Here is a 22,689-nt window from a genome sequence, read left to right as displayed (position 1 = left end):
ATTCATCTGATCACTTGATCCTTTTTAGTGTCGTCCGTTAAAAGAAACCACAAGCCAAAAGTAAGTACACGACTCACATGACTTTAATTAGAAAAACACGTTGACCTATTTGTACACAGCTGCTGTTTCTAGAACAGAAAAGTCTTTTTCTTGGTCACTTTCTCTGGATGGTTCAGTGTTCATATTTAGCTTCCTGTGTGACTATAATAGGACTGTACCATTGTCGTGTATTTCTGTGGCACTTGATCTTTGCCCTAGACAAATAGAGAACAACTGCACCTGCCTGCTTTCACATTCTGTCAAGTGGTTTGACACAGAAATAAAGTCTTCTATTACTCATTATTCATATTATGTCAACAAATGGTCTCTTTTACAGGAATAAATAATGTTTCCCGCTGTAATATAGAGAACATTCTATACATGAATGCTAAAACTTTGACTCTTAGGCCTTGTGTTCATTACTGGGCATGAAGATTTATTACTGGTGATAATAATAATAGAAACTGGATTTTACAAGGCCCTTATTTTTATCACGTGACATTACTTCCTTATTGGCTTTTAATCTATGCTGGTACACCTGCAACCTGCACAACAATCTAAAGCTGGGCTCATTTTTATCCTACAGACGACTGAAGTTTTTAATTTGAAGTCTTATCTTACTTACAGTGGCTCTTGTTTTAGTTAATTCATTTGTTTTATAATTACAATGCCCAGATTAAGTTTGTTTTAAAATTATATTTGCCGGTTAAAGTTTTTATCGTTTCTGTTATCAAAGTTTGTTATTTGTGTGCACACATCTTTAATTTTCCACGGCACTGGAAATGAGACTTTGAGACTAAAGTACACATTGGTGCAGAGTCCAATCCATGATCAATGTTTACAGTTTATAGGCAGAATCATTATGCTATTTGACTTCAGTCTGAAGAAATAATATGAGTAGTGAAAAATACATGTAGGTACAATAAAAGTAATATTAAGATAAAGAAAATGCAAATATAAAAATAAATAAATAAAAAAATACAATAAAATAAAATAAACATAGATAGATAGATAAAAATAAAACTAAATACAATAAACAAACAAAATATAAACAAATAAAATAAATAAATACAATGAACTAAAATAAACAAACATAAAGAAAGAAAAATAGAATAAATAAAGAAAATATAAATAAATAAATACAATAAAATAAAGATAGATAGATAGAAATACAATTAAATAAAATAAACAAACAAAAATATAAATAAAATAAATACAAATAAATAAATTAAATTGACAAAAATAAAGACAGAGAGAAAGAAAAATACAACAAAATAAAGCAAATCTAAATAAATAAAATTAGCTAAAATAAACATAAATAAATAAGGGCTAAAAACAAAACAAAACAAAAAACAACACAGCTGACTTTGTCTCTGCCCTGTCTTGTGCATCTATGAGAACATTTACGGTTCTTGTCCCAGATCAGTTCTGAGGTTGTTTTGGGCGCGACTTCATGCAGTATGTTGTCAGCTGGGATCACAACAAATGTGAAATGATTCTAACATATTTAAAGCGAACGCTAACTGATACTCTTAGATAATATCGCACTCACCCTGCTGTTGAATCTGTTAAAACAGATTTACAGGGTTTCAGTGGAAGGCGGCATTAACTGGCAAGTCGGTCATTCCACGTTTGGAAAGTAATTCATCATCTCTGGTGCTTAATCCCACTGTTAGTATGAATTTACCTTCTTTTCCTAATACATGTGGATATCCTCCTACATGAAACAGTTAATCCTCCTCTGGATTTACTCGGACGTAGAAGTGAAACCGGAGTTTCCTGTTTCTCATTTCCTCAAAATCTTGCGCTGCTGCCACAACGCCTGCCTTAAAAGTATGAAACAGGGACTGAATCGGCATTTCTGAAGAGCAGAAGCTACTGGAAGTGAATCTGTCTGAAGTTCAGATGCCACATGTGATAAGCAACAGCAGGATTTGGTGAGTAATCTTCAGGTATTGTGTCTAAGATGATATGTCAAAGTGACACGGTTAATTTTATTAACAACCTACAGTCCTAATAATAATCAGCAGTGTGGTGTAATAATAGCAGCCTACAGTATGTATAGTATGTCAGATATTTCTGTTGACAGTTTTTAAAATAATCCAAGGACAACATTGTAATATCTGGGATGAAACAAAATCACTTTTTCATCACTTGACATTCCATTATCCTGCATAATGTTGCATTATGAAGCTGCACTACTATATATTTTTATGTAAGCAATAAATAAAAATGACCAGTGGTATTCATAATGATGTGGAAGGAGGGATATTTATAGAAACACTCAATAATATGACTATGTGTAGAGTTAAAGGCGTCACTAGTACTTATAAAAATGAGAAAATTATAATGAGGTGCAGTCTAGAGGGGGGAAACCAATCTTGTTTGTTTGTATACTTTATATTTTTACACCAACAATCTATAAAATGACTACATGTAGAGTTAAATGTGTCAGTAGTAATGATAGTGATAATGAAGTGCAGTCAGACCATTCTGACTAGAAGGGGGAAACAGTCTGGTTTGTTTGTAGACTTGTTTCTGTTTTTAAATATAGAACAAGCATTAAAATAACTATATGTACAGTGAAAAGTGTTGCTAGTTAAGCTAGGTAAGTGTTGCTATAACAAAGTGCAGCCAGACCATTCTGCAGTTCAAAAGGATGTGACTGGAGGGTGAAAACAGTCTTGTTTGTAGACCTTTATTTTTATGCAGTCCATAAAATGACTATATGTAGAGTTAAAGGTGTTAGTAGTCATTATGACATTGATAAAGAGGTGCAGTCAGGTCAGACCATTCTGATTGGAGGTGTTGATGCTTGTTTTTTCATAGAAACAAGCATTAAAATGACTATATGTACAGTTAAAAGTATCAATAGTCATTCTGAAAATGATTATGAGGTGCAGTCAGACCATTCTGCAGTTTAAAATGGTCTGATGAGAGATGGAAAACAGTCTTGTTTGTTGGTAGACTTTATATTTTTATACAATCAATAAAATGACTATATGTAGAGTTAAAAATGTCCCTAGCCATTATGAAAATGATAATGATAATGAGGTGCAGTAAGACCATTCTGCAGCACAGAATGATCTGACTGCATCTCATCATCATTCTGCTAGAGTGTGGAAAACTCTACAGTAAATAAAATGACCATGCATACAGTTAAAGATGTTGATAGGGATGATGAAAATGATAGTAAGGTGTAGTCAAACTATTCAGAACTGCAGAATGGTCTGACTAGAGAAGGGAAACAGTCTTGTTTGTTTGTAGACCCTATTGTTATACAAACATTGAAATGACTATATGTACCATAAAAGGTGTCGCTAGTCATGATAAAAATGAGAATAAGGTGCAATCAGACCATTCTACAGTACAGAATGGCTCTTGCTTTTTATTTTTATTTAAATTAATCACAATTACATTGGACACAGCTAAACACAGGATGCAACAATGGTGTTCCTTACCAGTCTCCTTTTCAGCGGCGGCAAGCTTCCATTTATTGCGAAAAATATCTGATTAGCAGGTCTCTAAATTAACTGCAGCAGCCAAAATCACGCAGACAAAAGTATGGTGGAGCCTAAAAACCTGCTATTGAATATTGGACTTACATTTCGTAAGAAATACAACTTAAAATATGCTCTATTGGTTCTCTGTATTGACTGAATGTGCAACAGGTTTTCCAACATGTTTGCCATTAACCCTCATCAGTACACCTGGGGTCCATGTGAACCCCAGGGGTATATAACTTGTCATATTTTTTTTTATCTGTAAATTGCATTTTTCAGTCCCTTTAGGTAGTTGTCACCCACATAGTTGCCATCGCATACACTAAAGCTTATTTGATTCCAACCAGGTTTGTGGTGTGTATATAAAAAAATCATTTGGGGTACATATGGACCCTAGCCAGACCCCAGCCGGACTGTGTATCTTTTATTTATGTATGTTTGTGTTATGTTGCTCTTGTGATGAATACTTCAGATGCATTGTGCTTCATTTCAATTCAGGAGTTCTTACACTATTGTTGTAAGCAATACACGTCAGTAATCATCAATAGTAATTTCATTGTTTCTTTCATATTTGTATCTATAGATGACACACATTTTAGGAAAATATACATTGAGGGGATATGGACAGGTACAGAAATGTGAAACACATGAAATAATACTGGGGTCCAGCTGGACCCCAAGTGTACGGATGAAGTAGGTTTTGCCATGTGTACTGATGAGGGTTAAACCGTCAGTCATCTTAATGTAGAGTTAATGCTTAAGCAAATTTTATTCTCTTTTTTTAAAGATTCTTGAAAGATGTGCACCCCTCGTTCCTGTCTCCTATCATGGACCCTTGTCATGTGTTGTTTAATGATGGGACCGAAACACTGCATGGCCTTCGAGAAGCAAAATTCCTGCCGTGTGCTAGATGGCAGAGCTGACTGCAGTCACCTCAGCCTCGGAGAAGTTCCTCCAGATCTTCCCGGGAACATCTTCAGCTTGGACGTATCTCACAACAGATTGGTGAGAATTCCTCCTGCGTCAGTAAAGCTGTACCCAGGCCTCATCCACCTCGATGCCGGCTACAACAGCATCTCCAAGCTGGACGAGGGTGTGTGCCAGACACTGCCTCTGCTGCAGACACTGAACCTGAAACATAACCAAGTGCATTTGCTGAAGAAAGAGGATCTGAGACATTGCAGCAATCTAACATGGCTGAATATGGCCAGCAACAGGCTAAAGCTACAAGGAGAGACGTTCTCTGCACTGCAGGTACAGTACACAGTTGTCATACCCTGTAGTGGCATGTTGCAAGTGATTAGTAATAATTTGTTGATATAGTGCGCTTTCATGCAGATGCAGTCGGTGCTTTATTTATAAATTATGAGCCCTCGGAACACAAAGATGGAGCTGTTCTTGTTGGTCAAAGGAGAGGAAAATACGTGAGACACTTCTTGAACAGAGCATTATTTACATTTAAAAGATCACAGTGTAGGATTTATTGGCTGTATTCAAACATACAGTGGTCGCTAAAAAGGTGAAAATCTCTTTCTAGAACCAGTGTTTGGTTTGTCCAACCTGGGCTGCTGTAGAATCATGGTGGCACAGTTCGGTGGGCTCCACTGATAAGGACCTGCACCATGTGTTGGTATGAAGGGTTTATGGTACAGAACATGTAATTATGAAGACCATATTCCATTTCTGCCTGAAGATCCTCTTTAAATCCTACACATTGGATCCTAAATAGTTGGAAAATTCGCAATAATCATACAAATTTAGCAAGGGGATGAATGTAGATAGCTGTTTTTATAACTTATAGCCTTTTCTCCCTCTGTCTGCTTGACCTTCCCTTCACTTGCCTGTTGTTTCTGTGCATTGCCGCAACCAGGAGAAAAAGGAATTAGGAATGCTCTATTTCCTGCTCTATTTCCTGCCACGAAAAACAAGCAGGTTAAGAAACTAAGTGAGATGTTCTGTCTGTCAATATCTTTTTCTGGAAATATGCTGTAGTTGTTGAACTCAAAACACACAAAATATTTTGCTGAGATGGACAACGATCTCGTTCGATTGTACACTTTATTTTTTTGTACAAACAGTCCATAAAATAAATGCATGTAGACTTATTTTTTGGCCTTTCTGCCTTTATTATATAGGACAGTGGAAAGTGAGAGAAAGGAAACGTGGGGAGAGTGGGGGACTGACATGCAATAAATGGCCATGAGTTGGACTCAAACCTGTAACTGCTGTGTCAAGGATTATAGCCCCTGTTTATGGGTCACCCACTCAGCCAGCTGAGCTATCTGGGCGCCAGACTATATGTAGAGTTAAAGGTGCTGCTAGTCATTATGAAAATGATAATAATGATAATTCTGAACTGCAGATTGGTCTGACAAGAGGGGGGAAACAGTCTTGTTTGTTTGTATACGTGTTTTTTATGCAAAAATGTATAAAATAATCGTATGTAGATTTAAATGTGTTGCTACTCATGAAAATGATGAAACACATGTAACAGTTTTTATAGTTAACAGAAACTCAGCGTAGTGGGAACTCCTTTACATTTCGTAGTATACATAGTTTAATCCTGTGAGCAGTTTTCCATACCATAATATATACCGAGTCCAACTTTACAAAGACAAAACTCACCCTTCAAGTAGATCTTTATCCTCTTAGACCTTTTTATTGGAGCCTTATGCAACCTGCACACTAACAAGCTCAGATACTTGAAATTCAGCTCACCAACATTAAAGAGTTAACTCGGAAACAAAACTGAGTGAACATAAATTAAACAAATAGATATTTAACATACATAAATGATCATTTAGAGCTCACGATTCATTTTTATTTCTCACTACATTTCATAATGCCCCACACCTTTGAGGTCTTTATATCCGATGTAAAATGCTTTCAAATTAGTCAAATAATCAACATGATTAGGTGATGTGGAATTTTAAAAATGCCAAAAGATAACATTGACATTCCACAACATTTATTTATTGATTTTGACCATAACAAAGGAGATTCTGACAGTATCTGGCACAAATGAAACCCTGAATGCAATGTGCACTACATTATCTTAAATCCAGTAATTTCATGCAGTGCTTGTACTTTACTTGAGCATCACCATGCTGTTTTATAGCTGTACTCAGGCAAAACATTAAACATCTACTCAATATGTTTGGGCAGCTGTAGCTATTGGTTACTTCGGAGTTTAGTTGGGGTTTTTTCATACAAAAGTCTGTTTTGGGGTTGTATTTAAGTTTTTGGGGCTTCAGACAGACAGTTGGTTTGTATCTGTTTTCAATTTTGATAATAATCTAAATGTGCTGATAAGCTCTAGTTTACTAGCCATGAAAACAAAGCAGATAAACATATATCCCTGAAGTGAAGAACTTCTTCTGCAGATGTTTATGAGGTAATAAAACATTCAAATGACAAAGCAACAGAAAGGAAGAGAATAAGAGTACAAGCAGTAAAAGAAGAGTAAAAAATAAATATGTAATGAAGTTTTTTTTAAGAAAACTAAAACAAAGAGGATGTGAGTTTGTTGAGGTGAATCTATTGTACATGTGGCTCTGTAGGTAGGGCGTTCATGCTATTGGTAAAAAAAATGTGTGCTGTCTCTTTAGGAACATGGAGGAAAGTATCTCATCACCAGAGTGAAGGTCTGAAATACGCTGTGGGGCAAAGCACTAGCATTGCATCTCTTTTAGGAGTTCATTTGTTTGATTTTTCTCTCATGCACTACCTCAACTCATGCTTTTATTCTGTGTTCATAATTCACAGAGCCTGAAATTTCTCGATGTTTCCAAAAACCAACTGCAGTCAGCCAAGCTCGGCTTGGAGCCTCAACTGCCCCAGTTAGTGAAACTCAATCTGGGATTCAACGACTTCACGGTTCTGAAGAGAGACGACTTTTCCTTCCTCAACCAGTCGTCATTCCTACAGGTCCTCAACCTGTCGTCGGTGTCTCTAAAAACAGTAAGAAATTTACCTAGAAATGGGAAATGAAATGTTGTTGTGAACCTGGAACTATCAGTAGAAAGTAACTCTTGTAACACCTTGCTTTCAGATGCCACTTTTATTTCCCTTTTTCGTCTCACTGCAAGATTTCTCTGATTGTTTTGTTGCAGTTCGAGGCCGGTTGCTTTAAACCCATCTCAGGCCTTCGTACTTTAATCCTGGATGAGAGCAAAATGGGCACTCTGGTCATTTCCAAGCTCTGCTCTGTGCTGTCTGGGACTGCCATCGATGTCCTGTCCCTGAAGAAGATGAAACTGATCACACTGACAAATGCAACCTTCACAGGACTGATGAAAACAAACCTAACCTTCCTGGATCTATCCGGTAATGGCATGAGCAAAATTGAAGAAGGCTCATTCCAGTGGCTGTCCAGACTTCAGACTCTCATTATGTCAGACAACAACCTCAAGCGTTTGACCAAGAACACCTTTCAGGGGCTCAAAAGTTTAAAAAAACTCCAACTGACAAAAGCACTGGTGAAAAGTCGCAGCTCCCCCATCCCCATTATTGAGGATTTCTCTTTCCAACCATTAAGTGCTCTGGAGAGTTTGATATTAGAGACAACTTCAGCTCAGGAGATCACAGAGAACACCTTTACAGGCCTGACAAGTCTTACAGAACTCGATATGAGCTGGAGTAGTTACGCATCACTCAAAATCATTACCAATAAGACCTTAATCTCACTTGCAGATTCACCAGTTAGAAAGCTAAATCTGATAGGAACAGCTTTAACCCAAATAAAAAACGGAAGCTTCTCTTCTTTGAGAAACCTCACAGTTCTTCTTTTAGATCACAACTTCATCAACCAAAATCTCACCGGCAGAGAATTTGAAGGCCTAGATAACATTCAGGAGATTTACATGAGCTACAACTACCAGTCGGTTACCCTGAGCTCTAGATCATTTGTTAATGTACCCAGTCTTAGAGTCCTGACTTTGGGAAAGAGTCTTAGAGCCGAAGCTTTGAACCAGGATCCGTCTCCGTTCAGGTTCCTGACCAACCTTAACATCTTGGATCTGAGCAACAACAACATCGCTAACATCAAAGAAAACATGCTGGAGGGGCTCGTGAACCTGAAGGTACTGAAACTCCAACACAACAACTTAGCCCGGTTGTGGAAGAGTGCCAACCTCGGTGGGCCGGTGTTTTTTCTCAAACATACGCCAAACCTGATAAACTTGCAGCTGGATTCGAACGGATTTGATGAGATTCCTCTGGAGGCTCTCAGAGGTTTGACAAACCTCACTGAGCTCAGCCTCAGTAACAATCTCTTAAACAGCCTGAAGGACTCGGTGTTTGATGATCTGACCTCACTGCGTTTTTTTCGTTTGCAGAAGAACCTGATCACAACTGTGAGGCCCGAAGTGTTCAAAATCCCTATGAGCAACCTCACCGTGCTCGTCATGGACAAAAATCCATTTGACTGCACATGTGAGAGCATCCTGTGGTTCACGACATGGTTGAATAACACAAATACGACCAGTGTTCCAGGACTCAAGGACCAGTATATGTGCAACACCCCGCTAGCTTACTTTAACCACTCCATCATGGATTTTTACCCGCTCTCTTGCAAAGATATGACCCCATTTCAGGCTCTTTACATACTGAGCAGCACCGCTGTCATCTCGCTAATTGTGATGGCACTTCTGGTGCGCTTCCATGGCTGGAGGATTCAATTCTATTGGATTATACTGATCAATCGCACATTAGGGTATAGTGACGCCACAGTTGAAGAGGGCAGAGAATTTGAGTATGATGCTTATGTCATTTATTCAGAGCAGGACGCCAATTGGGTGGAGAGGAGACTGGTCCCTCTGGAGAATGAAAGGTGCTGGTTTTGTTTGGAGGACCGAGATTCAATTATTGGCATGCCACAGCTCGAATCCATCATGGATAATATGAACAAGTCCAGAAAAATCTTGTTTGTCGTCACTGAAAGTCTTCTCAAAGATCCCTGGTGCAGACGGTGAGTCAGATATAGAATACTGGAGTTATGCATTATGACCATTCCACTAAAGCCAAGTAAAATGTAAATATGAGCAATACTGTGCAAAAGCTTTAAACTCTAAATGTAAAGTGGAGATGCTTTCAAATATAATATTGTAAATGGTTTTATCAAGTCCGTATTTAATGCAGGTGCTAATTTAAGCAGCAGGTGATTAACCAGTTTTTCAAGCAGGTTTTTCCAGTATTTTGGAGAACATGCCACAGTTCCTCTAAGACTCTCTGAGTTGCTTCTGTTTCTTCATGTAATCCCACAGTGGCTCCATGACACTGGAAACGAGGCATTTTAGCATCTATACCATCTCTTGCAGGACTTCTGGTTGCCTTTGTGGCTGAAGATAGTTCTTTATGACTCAGGCTGTAGACTTGTGCATGCTTTCCTTCTGTAAAATTAATATAGGACCAATAATGCGTCCCCTAATGGTACTGCATACAATTCTGAAGCTTTAAAGAGCCTAAAACTTTGGATGTACATCTGGTAAAATGTTGTAAATGTTGTCTTTCTTCCCTTAACTCCTCATCGTCTCCTATCCAGGTTTAAAGTCTACCAGGCCCTTCACCAGGTCATCGAAGCCAGCAGGGACTCGGTTGTTTTGGTCTTTCTGCAGGACGTGCACGACTACAGGTTATCTCGCTCCCTGTTCCTCCGCAGAGGCATGCTGCGTTCATGTTGCGTCCTGGACTGGCCTGTCCACAAGGAGAGGATACCGGCCTTTCACCAGAAGCTCCTTATTGCACTCGGCATGACAAATCGACTGCAGGAGTGACCGTTTTTCCAAGAATTACTAATGTTTGTGCAGTTTTTAAATGCTTCTAATTGCTGATTGCTTTACCCACTGTGTGACTATTATGCATATATATGACCTGTATACTGCAAGAGTTATATTGCATTTGAAGGATGTCGCAGCTTTACATACAAACTCCAATGAAACAACATGAATATTTAAACTAGACCTTTGAACTTTCTTTCATTTACTTATATACTAACCATACAGCCATTATTTATTGCCGTTTGGTCATTTGCTGTATTTATAATGTCCACCCTGACATTTCTAGAATGAAAGTCTATCCCAACCACATTTTAAATTATGCAATTATGCAAGTGTTTCTACTCATGTTTGCTGTAGAATATTTGACACAAACAGCAACCACGTTGGCCCTAGTTTAACCTAAAGCAGAGATATAATGATAAACCATGCATTTCAAAGGTAATAGCAGTATTTAGTACTCTGACATGAAGTAATTTGTTGATTTTACATTGTAATCTTGGTACTACAGAGGCCACTTCCGAGGGGGAAAATTCCACTCCATTCAGTCTGATTTAAAAAAAAAAACACACAACAAAAACACAACATACATACACTTTATATTTTCGTCATACTGTGTATGATGACAATAAAGCCATTCTAATTCTAATTCTAATTCAAAATTCTCTTGCCCTGACATCTAGTGGTTATAAGAAGAAATTACAGGGGAGAGAGCAGTTGTGTTGCTGGCTTCCTTCAACATGGTAAGCTCATGGAAAATATGTTGAGTACTATTTGTTAAGTTATATACTGACTTGAAATGAGTAAACATTGAAGCAACTTCCATGAAGCAGTCCCTTATGTTATAAGAGTTGTTTTTAATTACAAAGCGTTTGACATACTTTTAAAAATTAGTGAAAAATTTTAAAGTAAAATCTGTGTATTTAGTTGCCTTGAAATGGTTCCAAAGAATCTGCAAGATGCACAAACAAAAAGAAAAAAAACTACAAAAATGCAGCATATTGCTCAGCAGAGTGGTAGCTAAGATTTGATCACGACAATTTTGTTAAGTCCATATGCATCCCTGCCACTCCTGAGAGAAGTTTTGTTAAGAAAGCATTTTTAAATTACTCATGTGTATCATATTTATTTAAATCAATTAAGGATTCAGTTATACTTTCAGCAGACTTGAAGGTTATTTACCAGCAGACTGGGCAGGATTATTGTTTTTTCCTGACAGGAGTCAAACTAAACATATTAGGTATAACAGTAATGGAATCACCAATAAAAATACCCACTATATGTACATTTCTTCTTTTTTATTTGCACAAATGCAAACTAGGATGATGGATAAAATCATAACATTCATAACGAATGAATGAATGAATAAACTTGCAGTTTCAGCCCTAAACTTTAGTCTTTGTCTTTGCTGAATCAGACATATTGATACAAGCGGCATATGTACTTCAAAAACCGGAAATATATTTAGTAGAAACATTTAACATTTAACACCTATTTTATTTACAACATCAGATATTTATGTAACACATTTTATGTATAAATAGTAAATAATTACTATGCATATACAGATATAAATTATAATTCTAAATAGTGTAACATAAATGTAAAATAATCATATATTAGTCTAATTCTAATATTCTTGTTTGAGTGAAAAGTGTCTCATTAAAATCAGGTCACAGTTACTTAAATTGCTCATACAAAAGAGCAGCAGTTGAGGCAGAGAATTTTTAAAAAAATATCTCCAATTCACAACATAATCATTCTGAGGCACTTCACATGCAAAATATTAATGTAGAGAGAAACCCAACAAATCCAAATTTGAGCAGCTGTGTGGGAAGTGGGAAGATAAAACTCTAGTTCAACTAAAAGTTCAGCAGAAGCACATGAGAAACTCACAATATTATTATTTATGCAAATTGAATTGAATAATTTATATATATTATTATATAACGGTAGTATATGTGTGTGTGTGTGTGTGTATATATATATATATATATATATATATATATATATATATATATATATATATACACACACACACACACACATACACATATATACATATACACACACACACATATATATGTATATAGACCTTCAACCAACTTATTCTCTCTCTGTATTTATCAACGTCTCATAATTCCAGAGAATGCCAAAAGTGAGCAAAGCAGTTATCAAAGCAAAGGGTGGCTACTTTGAAGAATCTAAAATATAAAACATGTTTTGCCTTATTTCACACTTTTTTGTTTACTACATAATTCCATATGTGTTCATTCATTATTTTGATGTCTTCAGCGAGAATCTACAATGTAAATAGTCATGAAAATAAAGAAATAACATTAACCTACAGTATCATTAAGTTACGTAACCAATTGATTTTTATTTATGTATTATTTCTCTGATTACTTACATACAAGGAATCTGGTTTCGACTGTTGGTGTCAGCCAACAGTAATTCAGTGACTCCCAGCAGTGAAAGGCTCTGATCATTGGCGCTAAGATAAGGTTGTTATTTATTAACCAGTCAGACATGATGAGATGTTGAAGTTGATAAATACAGGGAGAAAATAAGTTGGACAAAGGTTTCTTCCTGCACCGGTCACTCTGTGAATAATTAACATGTAATTTGAGCCAGTATGACTCACTCAGATTTTTCTGATCCACTTTTTCATGTTTATCTCTTTTCTATATCTCATGTTATGTATCTCCTTTATTCATTTATCACATTCTATAATTTTTCCTCATCTACTCCAGGGTAATAAATGTTATCACTTCAGTTAGCCTCTTCAGCCAATATAAGTTGTCAATGGACTGGAATCACTGGAGGAGGAGTAAAGGCAGTTCTGTTAATAGTTATGTCACGTTAGTACCGCCTGGTGCTGATATTTAAGCACCTACACAACCTAAACACACACACATTGGAATAAAGATGGCTGCATTACTTGGTAGCTACACTGTGCCTTTGCTTGGAGTCAGCATTTTCATCGCTACTCTGACCTACTTCACCTACAAGCAGCTGAGCAGCTACCTGCAAAAATGGTTTTTGATGAAGCCCATCCCGGAGCTGGAGGGAACGTACCCCTTCATTGGAAACGCACTGCAGTTTAAGAGCAACGCAGGAGGTGAGAAAGGAAAGCAGGCTGCACAGGCTGCATCAGTTCCTGTCACTCAACTCATTTGTATTTTGTCTGTTTCAGATTTCTTTAAACAAGTTCAGGGGTTCGCCAGTGATTTCTATGACAAGCCATTGTTTAAAATCTGGATTGGAATGGTCCCATTTGTGATTGTGTTTCATTCTGACACTGTTGAGGTATGATGATTGACAACCCCACAACATAAACAGTGGCCACACATTCCGTGTCTCGTCAATATAACAAGTAACCTCAGTAACGGGTTTAGATTAGTCACATGCAGCTATATCATCCAAATTTGCTGTAATACTTTCATTTTAAACAATCATACCTTTGACATTTGAGCTGCAGCGTTCAAGCCAAATTCAGCCTGACTTTAACCTCAGAATGTCATTGCACTTTTACACAGTGCTGCAGACTGTAACTGCAAGTCATGTTATTTTATTTATGTGGCCTGATCACAAATGTGCCTCGAGGGGCTTTTACAATCTGTATAAGTTCCACCTGAGCTGAATTTGCAGAATACAATTAGACTAATCTTGTTTCCTTACAGAGTCATTCTAAATAAATCTCTGAAAACTAACATTCTGTTTCAAATGTTATTGTTTATGACATACTGTTTTTGTCTTTTCTAGCCAATCGTGTCTAACCCCGCTCACATGGAAAAAGCTCATGCCTACAACTTTCTCCATCCTTGGCTTGGGACTGGTCTGCTCACCAGGTAAACCTGTGATTCAGCTCTAAAAATCCTGTCAGCGACTATCAAGGATGAAAAAAGATCAGGAATGCTCCATTGATGAAGAAGAAGGAAGAATAGACTCGATTCAAAGCATGCAAGCTCAGACGAATGTGTCTGAAAAAAAGAAATCATGATAATGGAATGAATGAATAATGACAACACTATAGGCTAAAGCAAGCATGTTCTGAATGTTTTGAAATTATTTATCAACCACAAAGCAGAAGGTGATGGTGGAAAAAAATGATGTGATGTCCAATTTTGGTATGGAGGGTCTACTGGAGCAGAATTTCATGACTTGCATATATATATATATATATATATATATATATATATATATATATTATATATATATATATATATATATATATATATATATATATCACATGATTTTTAAATACTTGACCTGAGGATGGGACAAGATTAACCACAGCCTGTATGGTTTAACAGGAAATCTTGTGTTCTTAAGCGTTAGCCGATGGTGGCGCGATAAGAAGGCATGGTTCTAAATGGTAATGCAGTACTGGTCTGAAGGCAGAGTAATGGCAAAGGACAGAGGGTCATCAACAACACAAGTTCCTCTAAATGTGGAAACCAAACTTCCTGTTTCTAGCTGTTCTTAAATATTACAGTTCAAATGAGAGCACACTGTGGATGTTTTCTTCCTTTGACCAGCACTGGGGCTAAGTGGCGTCAGCGGAGGAAGATGCTGACGCCGACCTTCCACTTCTCCATTCTGATGGACTTCTTGGAGGTGATGAATGAGCAGGCAGAGATTCTGGTGGGGAAGCTGGAGAAGCAGGCAGGGAAGGGTCCATTCAACTGCTTCAGCCATGTCACCCTCTGCGCACTAGACATCATCTGTGGTGAGTACATGTAAATCAGTGCTAGGATCTTCAGTGAAAAGCAACTAGACTTCTCCTTTAAGCTCCTGAAGGCCTCCTATCCCAGAACTTAATGAGTCCGGACTGAAGAAGCCTCTTGGATTGGAGGTTAAACATATTCAAGAACTTAAAAGACAAGTTCAGTTAATTTTTACTCAAGGACTGGGAATCTACACACACACACGTATGAACATTTTACCTCTTTTTGTATACATGTTTAATCATAGACTAAGAAAAGCCTTTTACTAGAATGTAAATTTCTATGTGGATATTTAAACACACCTGTCATTCCAGAAACTGCAATGGGAAAAAAAGTTGATGCGCAGAGTAATTCTGATTCAGAGTACGTTAAGAGCGTATACAAGTGAGTTCTTTTGGTAATTTTTTTCCATCACCCAAATACAGAAAATAATGAGGGAAAGTTATCTGATCACTTTTTTCATATTTGTTGTCTTCATCTTAACTTTTCATCCTCAGAATGAGCGACATTGTCAGCAGCAGACAGAGGAAACCCTGGTTTTGGTCTGACTTCGTGTACAACTACTTCGGTGAGGGCCGGGAGCATGACAGAACCCTCAAGATCCTCCATTCCTTTACACGCAAAGTGAGTGATGGAACCGGTGGTTCCAAAAACACTGAAAATTCAATCCATTGTCCATCCGTTAGCTGTTCCTACTCACCTGGAGTGAGAAGAGGACACTTTGGGTGACATCCTTTACTTTATTTATCTTCAGGTGATAAATGAGAAAGCAGAGAAAATGTCTGACATTGAGTCAGACAGCGAACCCAAAGAGGGCATGAAGAAACGAAGTGCATTCCTGGACATGCTCTTGAAGACCACAGATGAACACGGTAACAGGATGAGCCGTCAGGACATTCAGGAGGAAGTAGACACGTTCATGTTTGAGGTTGGTAGTTAGAAATATAACTCACACTACAAGTAGCACAACACAACAGTCACAACATGTGCCATCTCACAGCATTTCACATAGTACAGTAAAGACCTTTAGAATTTTAAACAAAGAACAGTGAACTCAACAAAAGTTGCCTTTGGATTCCCTATGAGCAAGTAGTCAGCGACGGTGGGAAGGAGCCAAGAGAAATACCCTTAAAGGGGAGGGAAAAAAACTCTGGGAGAACCAGGCTCATGGAAGGTGGACGTCTGCCTCAACTGGTTGGGGAGAGGAGATGGAAAAGAGACAAACAATACAAGCAAAACAATGACCATGTTGGAGGTCAGAGAGGGCAGACTGCTACGGTGTGCAGAGGCTCAAGCTCAGAAAATGAGACTTCAGACCAGGGAGCAATTTAGAAAGATTTATTTTACAAAGCGGGAACAAGATACAAGAAATAAAACCGGAAACCAGAACTATTCTATAACGCGGAAATATCCTTTACTTCTCAAGACAGCTAGATTCCTCCTGGTGGAGAGGCGGACTAAATACAAGACAGAAAGAGTAACATTAGCAAACCCATGTATGGTAACACCAAGGCAGGAATAAATTAGGAAAACCTTAGAAACGCTGATCGAATGAGAATTCTTACATCTAGCAGACCCACATATGGCAAAACCACGGCAGGAATACTCTAATCGAAAGAACTAACACAAGACAGAAATCCAGCAGCTGAAAGGCGGCGGCTTTGTGAGGTTGGCGACGGAAGTGGCGTATCAGCCAGAGTTTGTGGTTTGGCAACAGAGGCGGCAAGCAGGTGACAGATGTCGGAGGTGTGGGAGTGAGGGAACCTATCTGACATGATAGAACCAGAGATATCCAGGGGTAGACCACACAGGGTTCTGCAGGGGATTTTCAGGAAGACAGAAACCAGGAATCCGGGGTAACACGAGCAGGCAGGAGCCAGAGAACAGTCACGGACCGGCGACGAATGATGAGTGGCGTCAGCTTTAATGGAGGAGTTGAAGTGGCTGATTAACTGCTCCCACCTGCTCTGCTGCCAGCCTCTGTGCACACACACACCTAATTAGAAAAAGAAACCAAAACACCTGGCACCCTCAGCCACAGGTGTGACACAGACACTGCAAATCAGAGACGAGAAGCTCCAAGATAAATTCCCTATGAGCAAGCAGTTAGGATGGCGGAAAGGAATCAGAAAAAAAACCTTTAAAGAGGAGGAGAAAAAAGATTGTGGCAGAACCAGGTTCACAGAAGGAGGCCATCTGCCTAGACTGGTTGGGGTGAGAGTGGGGATGATGGGGGATAGCAGGACAGCTGATGGAGAACAGACAAACAAAACAATGAACATTCTGGAGGTCGCATGAGCTCAGAAACTGCAGAACAGAGATATGACGCTCCAGAAACAGAGACACCCACGGACTATTTACTATCTTTATATCAACAGTACATCAAAAGTCAATTTTTAACAAGAAAAGGGTTGTTCAAAGTTCAAAAGCTCAATACATGGGGTGATAATATGACAATATTTTAGCCTGAAGTGTATCTATGCAGCTTTAAAGTCTTCTAAATGTGTTGTTTTGAAAATTTCCCAGTATGTGACGGCATTTATTTTACAGGGTCACGATACTACAGCAGCCTCTATGAACTGGGCCCTCCATCTGCTGGGCTCTAACCCTGAGGTGCAACGCAAAGTTCAACAAGAGCTACAGGAGGTGTTCGGTAACATAAGCCGCCCTGCTTCACTCTCACTTTAACGACATTGTTTATTTTCCTGCCCGAAGGCTTTTGACTCATCTTTGTTCCAACTTATTTGCTCGTTGCAAGTCAAGCGGAGCTTATGCCGGGATAACAGCTGTGAAAATCCTTGCCAAAATACATAGAAAGTAATTGAATTATTGTCAGTGTTGTGTGGATTTGCCGTGGCCTCCGTGCATGTTTCCATGATGTAAACTAAATGCTAATTCTGCGCCCATTCAAGGACTGAAACTTGCCCTTGAGCACAAAAAAAAATCAATTTAGTCACATTTTTCTATCTCCAGTGTAAACCTAACTACATTAACTTTCTCTTCCCAGTTATATAACCAATTTGTTCTTTTAATAATCGTCAATTATTACCCACTAGGTATATAAAAGTGATTACACTGAAGACTCTTGGCTCTAGAGCATACTGAATAATAAATCCCTGTGCTTTGCTGCATCCAGTATTATTCTGCTCTTATCTGCTGTGTAAGATAGGACAAATGGAGCATGTGCCAAGGATAGAAAAGTGGGAGAAAGTTCATTTGCATGAAATTGGATCAAATACTTCAGCCAAATGACCTTTAAGAAGAAGTTTGCACTGCTGCTGTACCGTGGTGAGAAACAGACTTTGCTTTGTTTTCTGTTTAAAGGTACGTCTGACCGACCTATTACCATGGAAGATGTGAAGAAGCTCAAATACCTGGAATGTGTGATCAAAGAGACTCTACGGCTGTTTCCCTCGGTGCCTTTCTTTGCTCGCACCATCCGTGAAGAATGCCACATCAGTGAGTCACAGTTATTCATCACTAATCCCCCACAGTGGAGGGATCTCTTACAGGAGGGGAAGCCAGAGGTCCTCTCATATTTTCATTCAAAATCTACTTTCCTTTGTCTCATAACACCCATCTTTTCCAGAGTTTTCCCTATGTTTCTTCAAATTAGTGAAACAGCTTCATGAATTTGCAGCATGTAGCTTCGTGCAGCAACTTAATGTACAATTGTACAATTTAATTTAGCAGACGCTTTTATCCAAAGTGATGTACATCTGAGAGTAAATATAACACAAGCAAGGATCTAGTCAGGAGAAAACAACCTGATAAAGAGCCATAAAACAATGTCGTAACAGAGTGAATGATGCTGTATGGTAATCATGTGTAGATCAAAGACACTGAAAATCTGGTGTCAACTGGAATCCTTACTGGCAGGCCTCCCCGCACGTACGGTCAAAGCAGCACGTTTGGACACGTCACCCCGCTATTCACATCGCTTCACTGGCTTCCAGTTGCTGCACGCATAAATTTCAAAGCTCTGACACTTGCATATAAAACTATTGTGAGAACTGCTCCCTCCTACCAGAACCCTCTCATTCAGGTCTACACTCCCTCCCGCTCACTACGCTCAGCCAACAAACAGCACCTGATACAACCACCACAGCAGGGCCGGTCCATAGCTGGACTCTTTTCTTCTGTGGTTCCCCGGAAGTGGAACGAGTTACCAAATTCTGTTCAATCTTCAGAGTCCCTCTTAGTCTTTAAGACTAAAAACCCAGCTCTTCACTCAACACCTTTGCACTTGACAGACTACAAAAAGAAAAAGAATGACCACATTTGAACTTGTTTTATGGCTCTTATCCAGGTTGTTTTCTCCTGACTAGCTAGATCCTTGCTTGTGTTGTATCTAATCTCAGATGTACGTCACTTTGGATAAAATTGTCTACTAGATGAAATTATAGTAATTGTAGAACTGTCAAATTAATGACATGGAGACCAACGTTATGATATTGAAGCAATGAGGACGTTTGCATGCTTTTTAGTAGAGGTAAGAATTAGAGCCAACATGCTTTTGGTAGACTAGAAGTTTTGGTGAAAAATAACTGCACAAAATGACTGAAAGCAGACTGGTCACAATTTACACCCTTTTTTAAGTTACATGCCTTGTTTAGTTTGCAAATTAAGCATTTATTGTTTCTGTTTACCAGAAAGCCAATATCATCTACTCATATTCATACAAGACGACCTTTATATATTATTTCTCGTACTATGCTTGTTTTCTGCAAGACTCCTTCCACCACTGAAGCTTCAGTATCAACTTGTAAGCTTCAGTTTATGCATATTTGTGTATCTGCTGTATTTGGGAATTTGTTCTCTCAGCAGAATTCTCTTTGCTGTTTCATTAAGTCCTCCCTCACATAGAATCATGTATAACCATTTGCAATAAATGGTAAATTCACTGATGTAATAGTCCCCAGCCACACAGTTTACATTACAGCTTCAAAACGATATACAATATATACTATATATTTAGTATATACTACACTATATACCACTAAATAATGTGATCAAATGCAAGCATCACACTAGAAAAAAAATCTCCAGTTGTGATAAATGTGAATTATTCAGATTTTTAAATGATTAAATGTGTTATTATTTTTTAGTTCCTTTTAGTATTAAATGCACAGTGCAGATTTGCAGCTCAGTTCTGGGAAGATGTCAACATCAGACGGGATGTTTATCCTCGTGGCTTCTTGCACAGATGATACTTGGACTTTCCCAGATGATAGCAAACCGTTATTCTAGATCAGGGGCCACATTCAGCCCAATTTGATCTCCAAATTTTTCCTTTTTTTTTGTGCCAAAAATGTTCACATATAATGAACTATCTTTTTACAAAACATGATGAACAACCTGAAATTTATTAAGAAAAATAAATTCAATTTCAACAACATTATGCCTCAGTCAAATGATAAACTGAGGCATAATGTGGTTGAAACTGAATTTATTTTTACACATTACAACTTACAGATCACAGTTAATCTACAAAAGGCACAAAACTTTTAGTCAAAGGTATCTGGAGCCGAATGATACAGTATTTTACTTTATGATCAAAACAACAAAAGTCAGACAAAAAAAGACAAAAAACAACAAAAATAAGACGAAATATTACAAAAATTAGAAACAGAATGACAAAAAATGAGACAAACGACAATGAAACAAAACAGAAAAGAAACAAAAAATTGGATAAAGTTACAAAGCACAAAAATGGACGAAACAAGACAAAAAAATTGCACAAATGACACGAATAAGACAAAACATGACAAAAAATGAAGCAAAACAACAAAAAAATTGACAATACAAGCGAGACAAAAAACGCACAAAACGACAAAAACGACACAACACAATGACTAAAGCAAAACACAATGACAAAAATAAGACAAAAAAACAAGCAAGACAAAAAGCAAACACAAAATGACAAAAACGAGAAATAAAATGACAAAAACATGAGACAAACAACAAAAGTAAGACAAAAAAAGATAAAAAAAACAACAAAAGCAAGACAAAATATTACAAAAATGATACACAAAATTACAAAAGAACAATGAGCAATATAGTATTTTACTGTATGATCAAAACAACTTGTCATGGTCTAGAAATTATTTTAAATTTATAGTTTTACAAATTTACAGTTTGCAGTTAATGTGTTCTCTGTAATTTTTACATTTTACAAAGTCGTCCCATGGGCCAGATTGTACCTTCTGGCTGGGTCGGTTTTGGCCCGGGGGCCGCATGTTAGACACCCCTGTTCTAGACCTTTTGTAAAGGTAATTAATGTAATGTAGTAAGACGTAGTTAATGTGTAAAAGACCAGCTGAATCTTTAAATTCAACCATCCTTCCCTCTAGATGTCTCTGTAGCTAAATCTATCCGTCAGGGAAATTAATCAAGATCCTACATGACATTCGTTGTTCTTAACTGAGTTATGTTTTACTTGTAGAGGGTTTCACGATTCCTGAAGGTGCAAATGTAACCATAGTCACCTACTCTCTCCACCGTGACCCGCGATACTTCCCTGAGCCTGAGGAGTTCAGGCCTGAGCGGTTTTTCCCCGAGAATTCAGTCGGAAGGCCTCCGTATGCCTACATCCCCTTCTCAGCCGGACTCCGCAACTGTATAGGTAAGACCAGGAGGGTTTCACTGAGCAGTCTAATAGAGCTGCTTCCATACTGACTGTCAGCAGCAATGTCCTACATTACTGTGTTTGTGTTTTATTATAACCAGGTCAGCGCTTCGCTATAATGGAGGAAAAGGTGGTTCTGGCTTCCATTCTGCGAAACTTCAACATTGAAGCTTGCCAGACCCGTGAGGAGCTTCGTCCGGTAGGAGAGCTCATCCTACGACCAGAGAAAGGAATCTGGATCAAACTGGAGAAGAGGATGCCTCAAAGTTCACCAAGCTAACACTCGACCAGTTATCTTCCTTTGTGGTCTGTATTTACAGTGCATACTGTGAAAACTCCAATGAACCCTGTAATGTTTTGATAGAAAATGCTCTGTGGCATAACGAGAATACTTTAACACTAAACTGTGCAAGTATTTTATGACAAAATGTGAATTAAAATGCTGCAAACAGAATGAAATGAAAAAGGATTATGGAATTTAAAGAGTAAGAACCAATGACTGCTCATTTTGAAACACATTTCTGATTATTAACAGAAATTAGATTCATGGCTCTACTGAATTGAAGTTTGTGACTGTTTACAAGGTCACATACTTTTTTTTTAAAGAAAAAACAAACCTCGTGCAAGTCTTTGTGACCTGTTTAGTGGCATTTCTGCTGCTTTTTGTCTGTTGCTGCAAATCTGGAGGAAATAAACAATATGGTGGATCAAACAACATGATTTAAATGCTTAACATACTTTACTTTTCCATTATGCTTTACACTTATTTTGTGGTATTAATCGGTAATGAAATCCGGAATCCTCCAACTCTGAGGTGCAGAGCGGGGCTTTATAAATAACACTCTTACATATTCATTACATTTATAAACACCACAACAAAGATAAGCCTTCCATTTGTACTGCATTTCCTCTGAATGTTAATTTCCAACCCCTAGCTGCAGTGTTTTCCCTTGACTGACCCCAGACGACATCTGTTTGTTTATCGCTGTATGTTTGCTCGATGGTCCATTCATATT

At 38.0% G+C, this 22,689-nt stretch overlaps 2 protein-coding genes across 3 annotated transcripts; both read left to right on the top strand.

Annotated features, from left to right (window-relative positions):
- Positions 1–1,501: 1,501 nt before the first annotated feature.
- On the top strand, positions 1,502–11,705 carry tlr3 (toll-like receptor 3). 2 transcript variants are annotated; one of them, XM_023291799.3, is made up of 6 exons: positions 1,502–1,976; positions 4,330–4,796; positions 7,151–7,186; positions 7,308–7,502; positions 7,655–9,510; positions 10,084–11,705. In XM_023291799.3, the coding sequence occupies exons 2-6, from the start codon at positions 4,341–4,343 to the stop codon at positions 10,313–10,315; spliced, it is 2,775 nt and encodes a 924-aa protein (XP_023147567.2). In that variant the 5' UTR covers positions 1,502–1,976; positions 4,330–4,340; the 3' UTR covers positions 10,316–11,705. The 2 variants fall into 2 exon arrangements, with proteins under 2 accessions (XP_023147567.2, XP_023147568.2); XM_023291800.3 differs by lacking the exon at positions 7,151–7,186 and having other exon boundaries at positions 1,507–1,976.
- A 1,515-nt stretch (positions 11,706–13,220) lies between these two features.
- Positions 13,221–22,388, top strand: LOC111582916 (cytochrome P450 4V2). Its single transcript, XM_023291801.3, has 11 exons — positions 13,221–13,436; positions 13,512–13,624; positions 14,081–14,166; positions 14,857–15,047; positions 15,360–15,429; positions 15,543–15,669; positions 15,800–15,973; positions 17,596–17,698; positions 18,370–18,504; positions 21,491–21,670; positions 21,775–22,388. The coding sequence occupies exons 1-11, from the start codon at positions 13,244–13,246 to the stop codon at positions 21,951–21,953; spliced, it is 1,551 nt and encodes a 516-aa protein (XP_023147569.2). The 5' UTR covers positions 13,221–13,243; the 3' UTR covers positions 21,954–22,388.
- Positions 22,389–22,689: the final 301 nt, after the last annotated feature.

Source organism: Amphiprion ocellaris, chromosome 4 (genome assembly GCF_022539595.1).
Source record: "Amphiprion ocellaris isolate individual 3 ecotype Okinawa chromosome 4, ASM2253959v1, whole genome shotgun sequence".
NCBI lineage: Eukaryota > Metazoa > Chordata > Actinopteri > Pomacentridae > Amphiprion > Amphiprion ocellaris.
This window is presented reverse-complemented; position numbering and strand designations above follow the sequence as displayed.

What these genes read in the sequence shown, in the direction of transcription:
- tlr3 (XM_023291799.3), top strand. Translation starts at nt 4,341, where the DNA reads ATGTGCACCCCTCGTTCCTGTCTCCTATCATGGACCCTTGTCATGTGT. An exon ending in ATCTCATCACCAGAGTGAAG is followed by an intron (nt 7,187 to 7,307) that starts GTCTGAAATACG and finishes CATAATTCACAG; the next exon opens with AGCCTGAAATTTCTCGATGT. An exon ending in AAAGATCCCTGGTGCAGACG is followed by an intron (nt 9,511 to 10,083) that starts GTGAGTCAGATA and finishes TCTCCTATCCAG; the next exon opens with GTTTAAAGTCTACCAGGCCC.
- LOC111582916 (XM_023291801.3), top strand. Translation starts at nt 13,244, where the DNA reads ATGGCTGCATTACTTGGTAGCTACACTGTGCCTTTGCTTGGAGTCAGC. An exon ending in GTTTAAGAGCAACGCAGGAG is followed by an intron (nt 13,437 to 13,511) that starts GTGAGAAAGGAA and finishes TGTCTGTTTCAG; the next exon opens with ATTTCTTTAAACAAGTTCAG. An exon ending in TACGTTAAGAGCGTATACAA is followed by an intron (nt 15,430 to 15,542) that starts GTGAGTTCTTTT and finishes TTTCATCCTCAG; the next exon opens with AATGAGCGACATTGTCAGCA.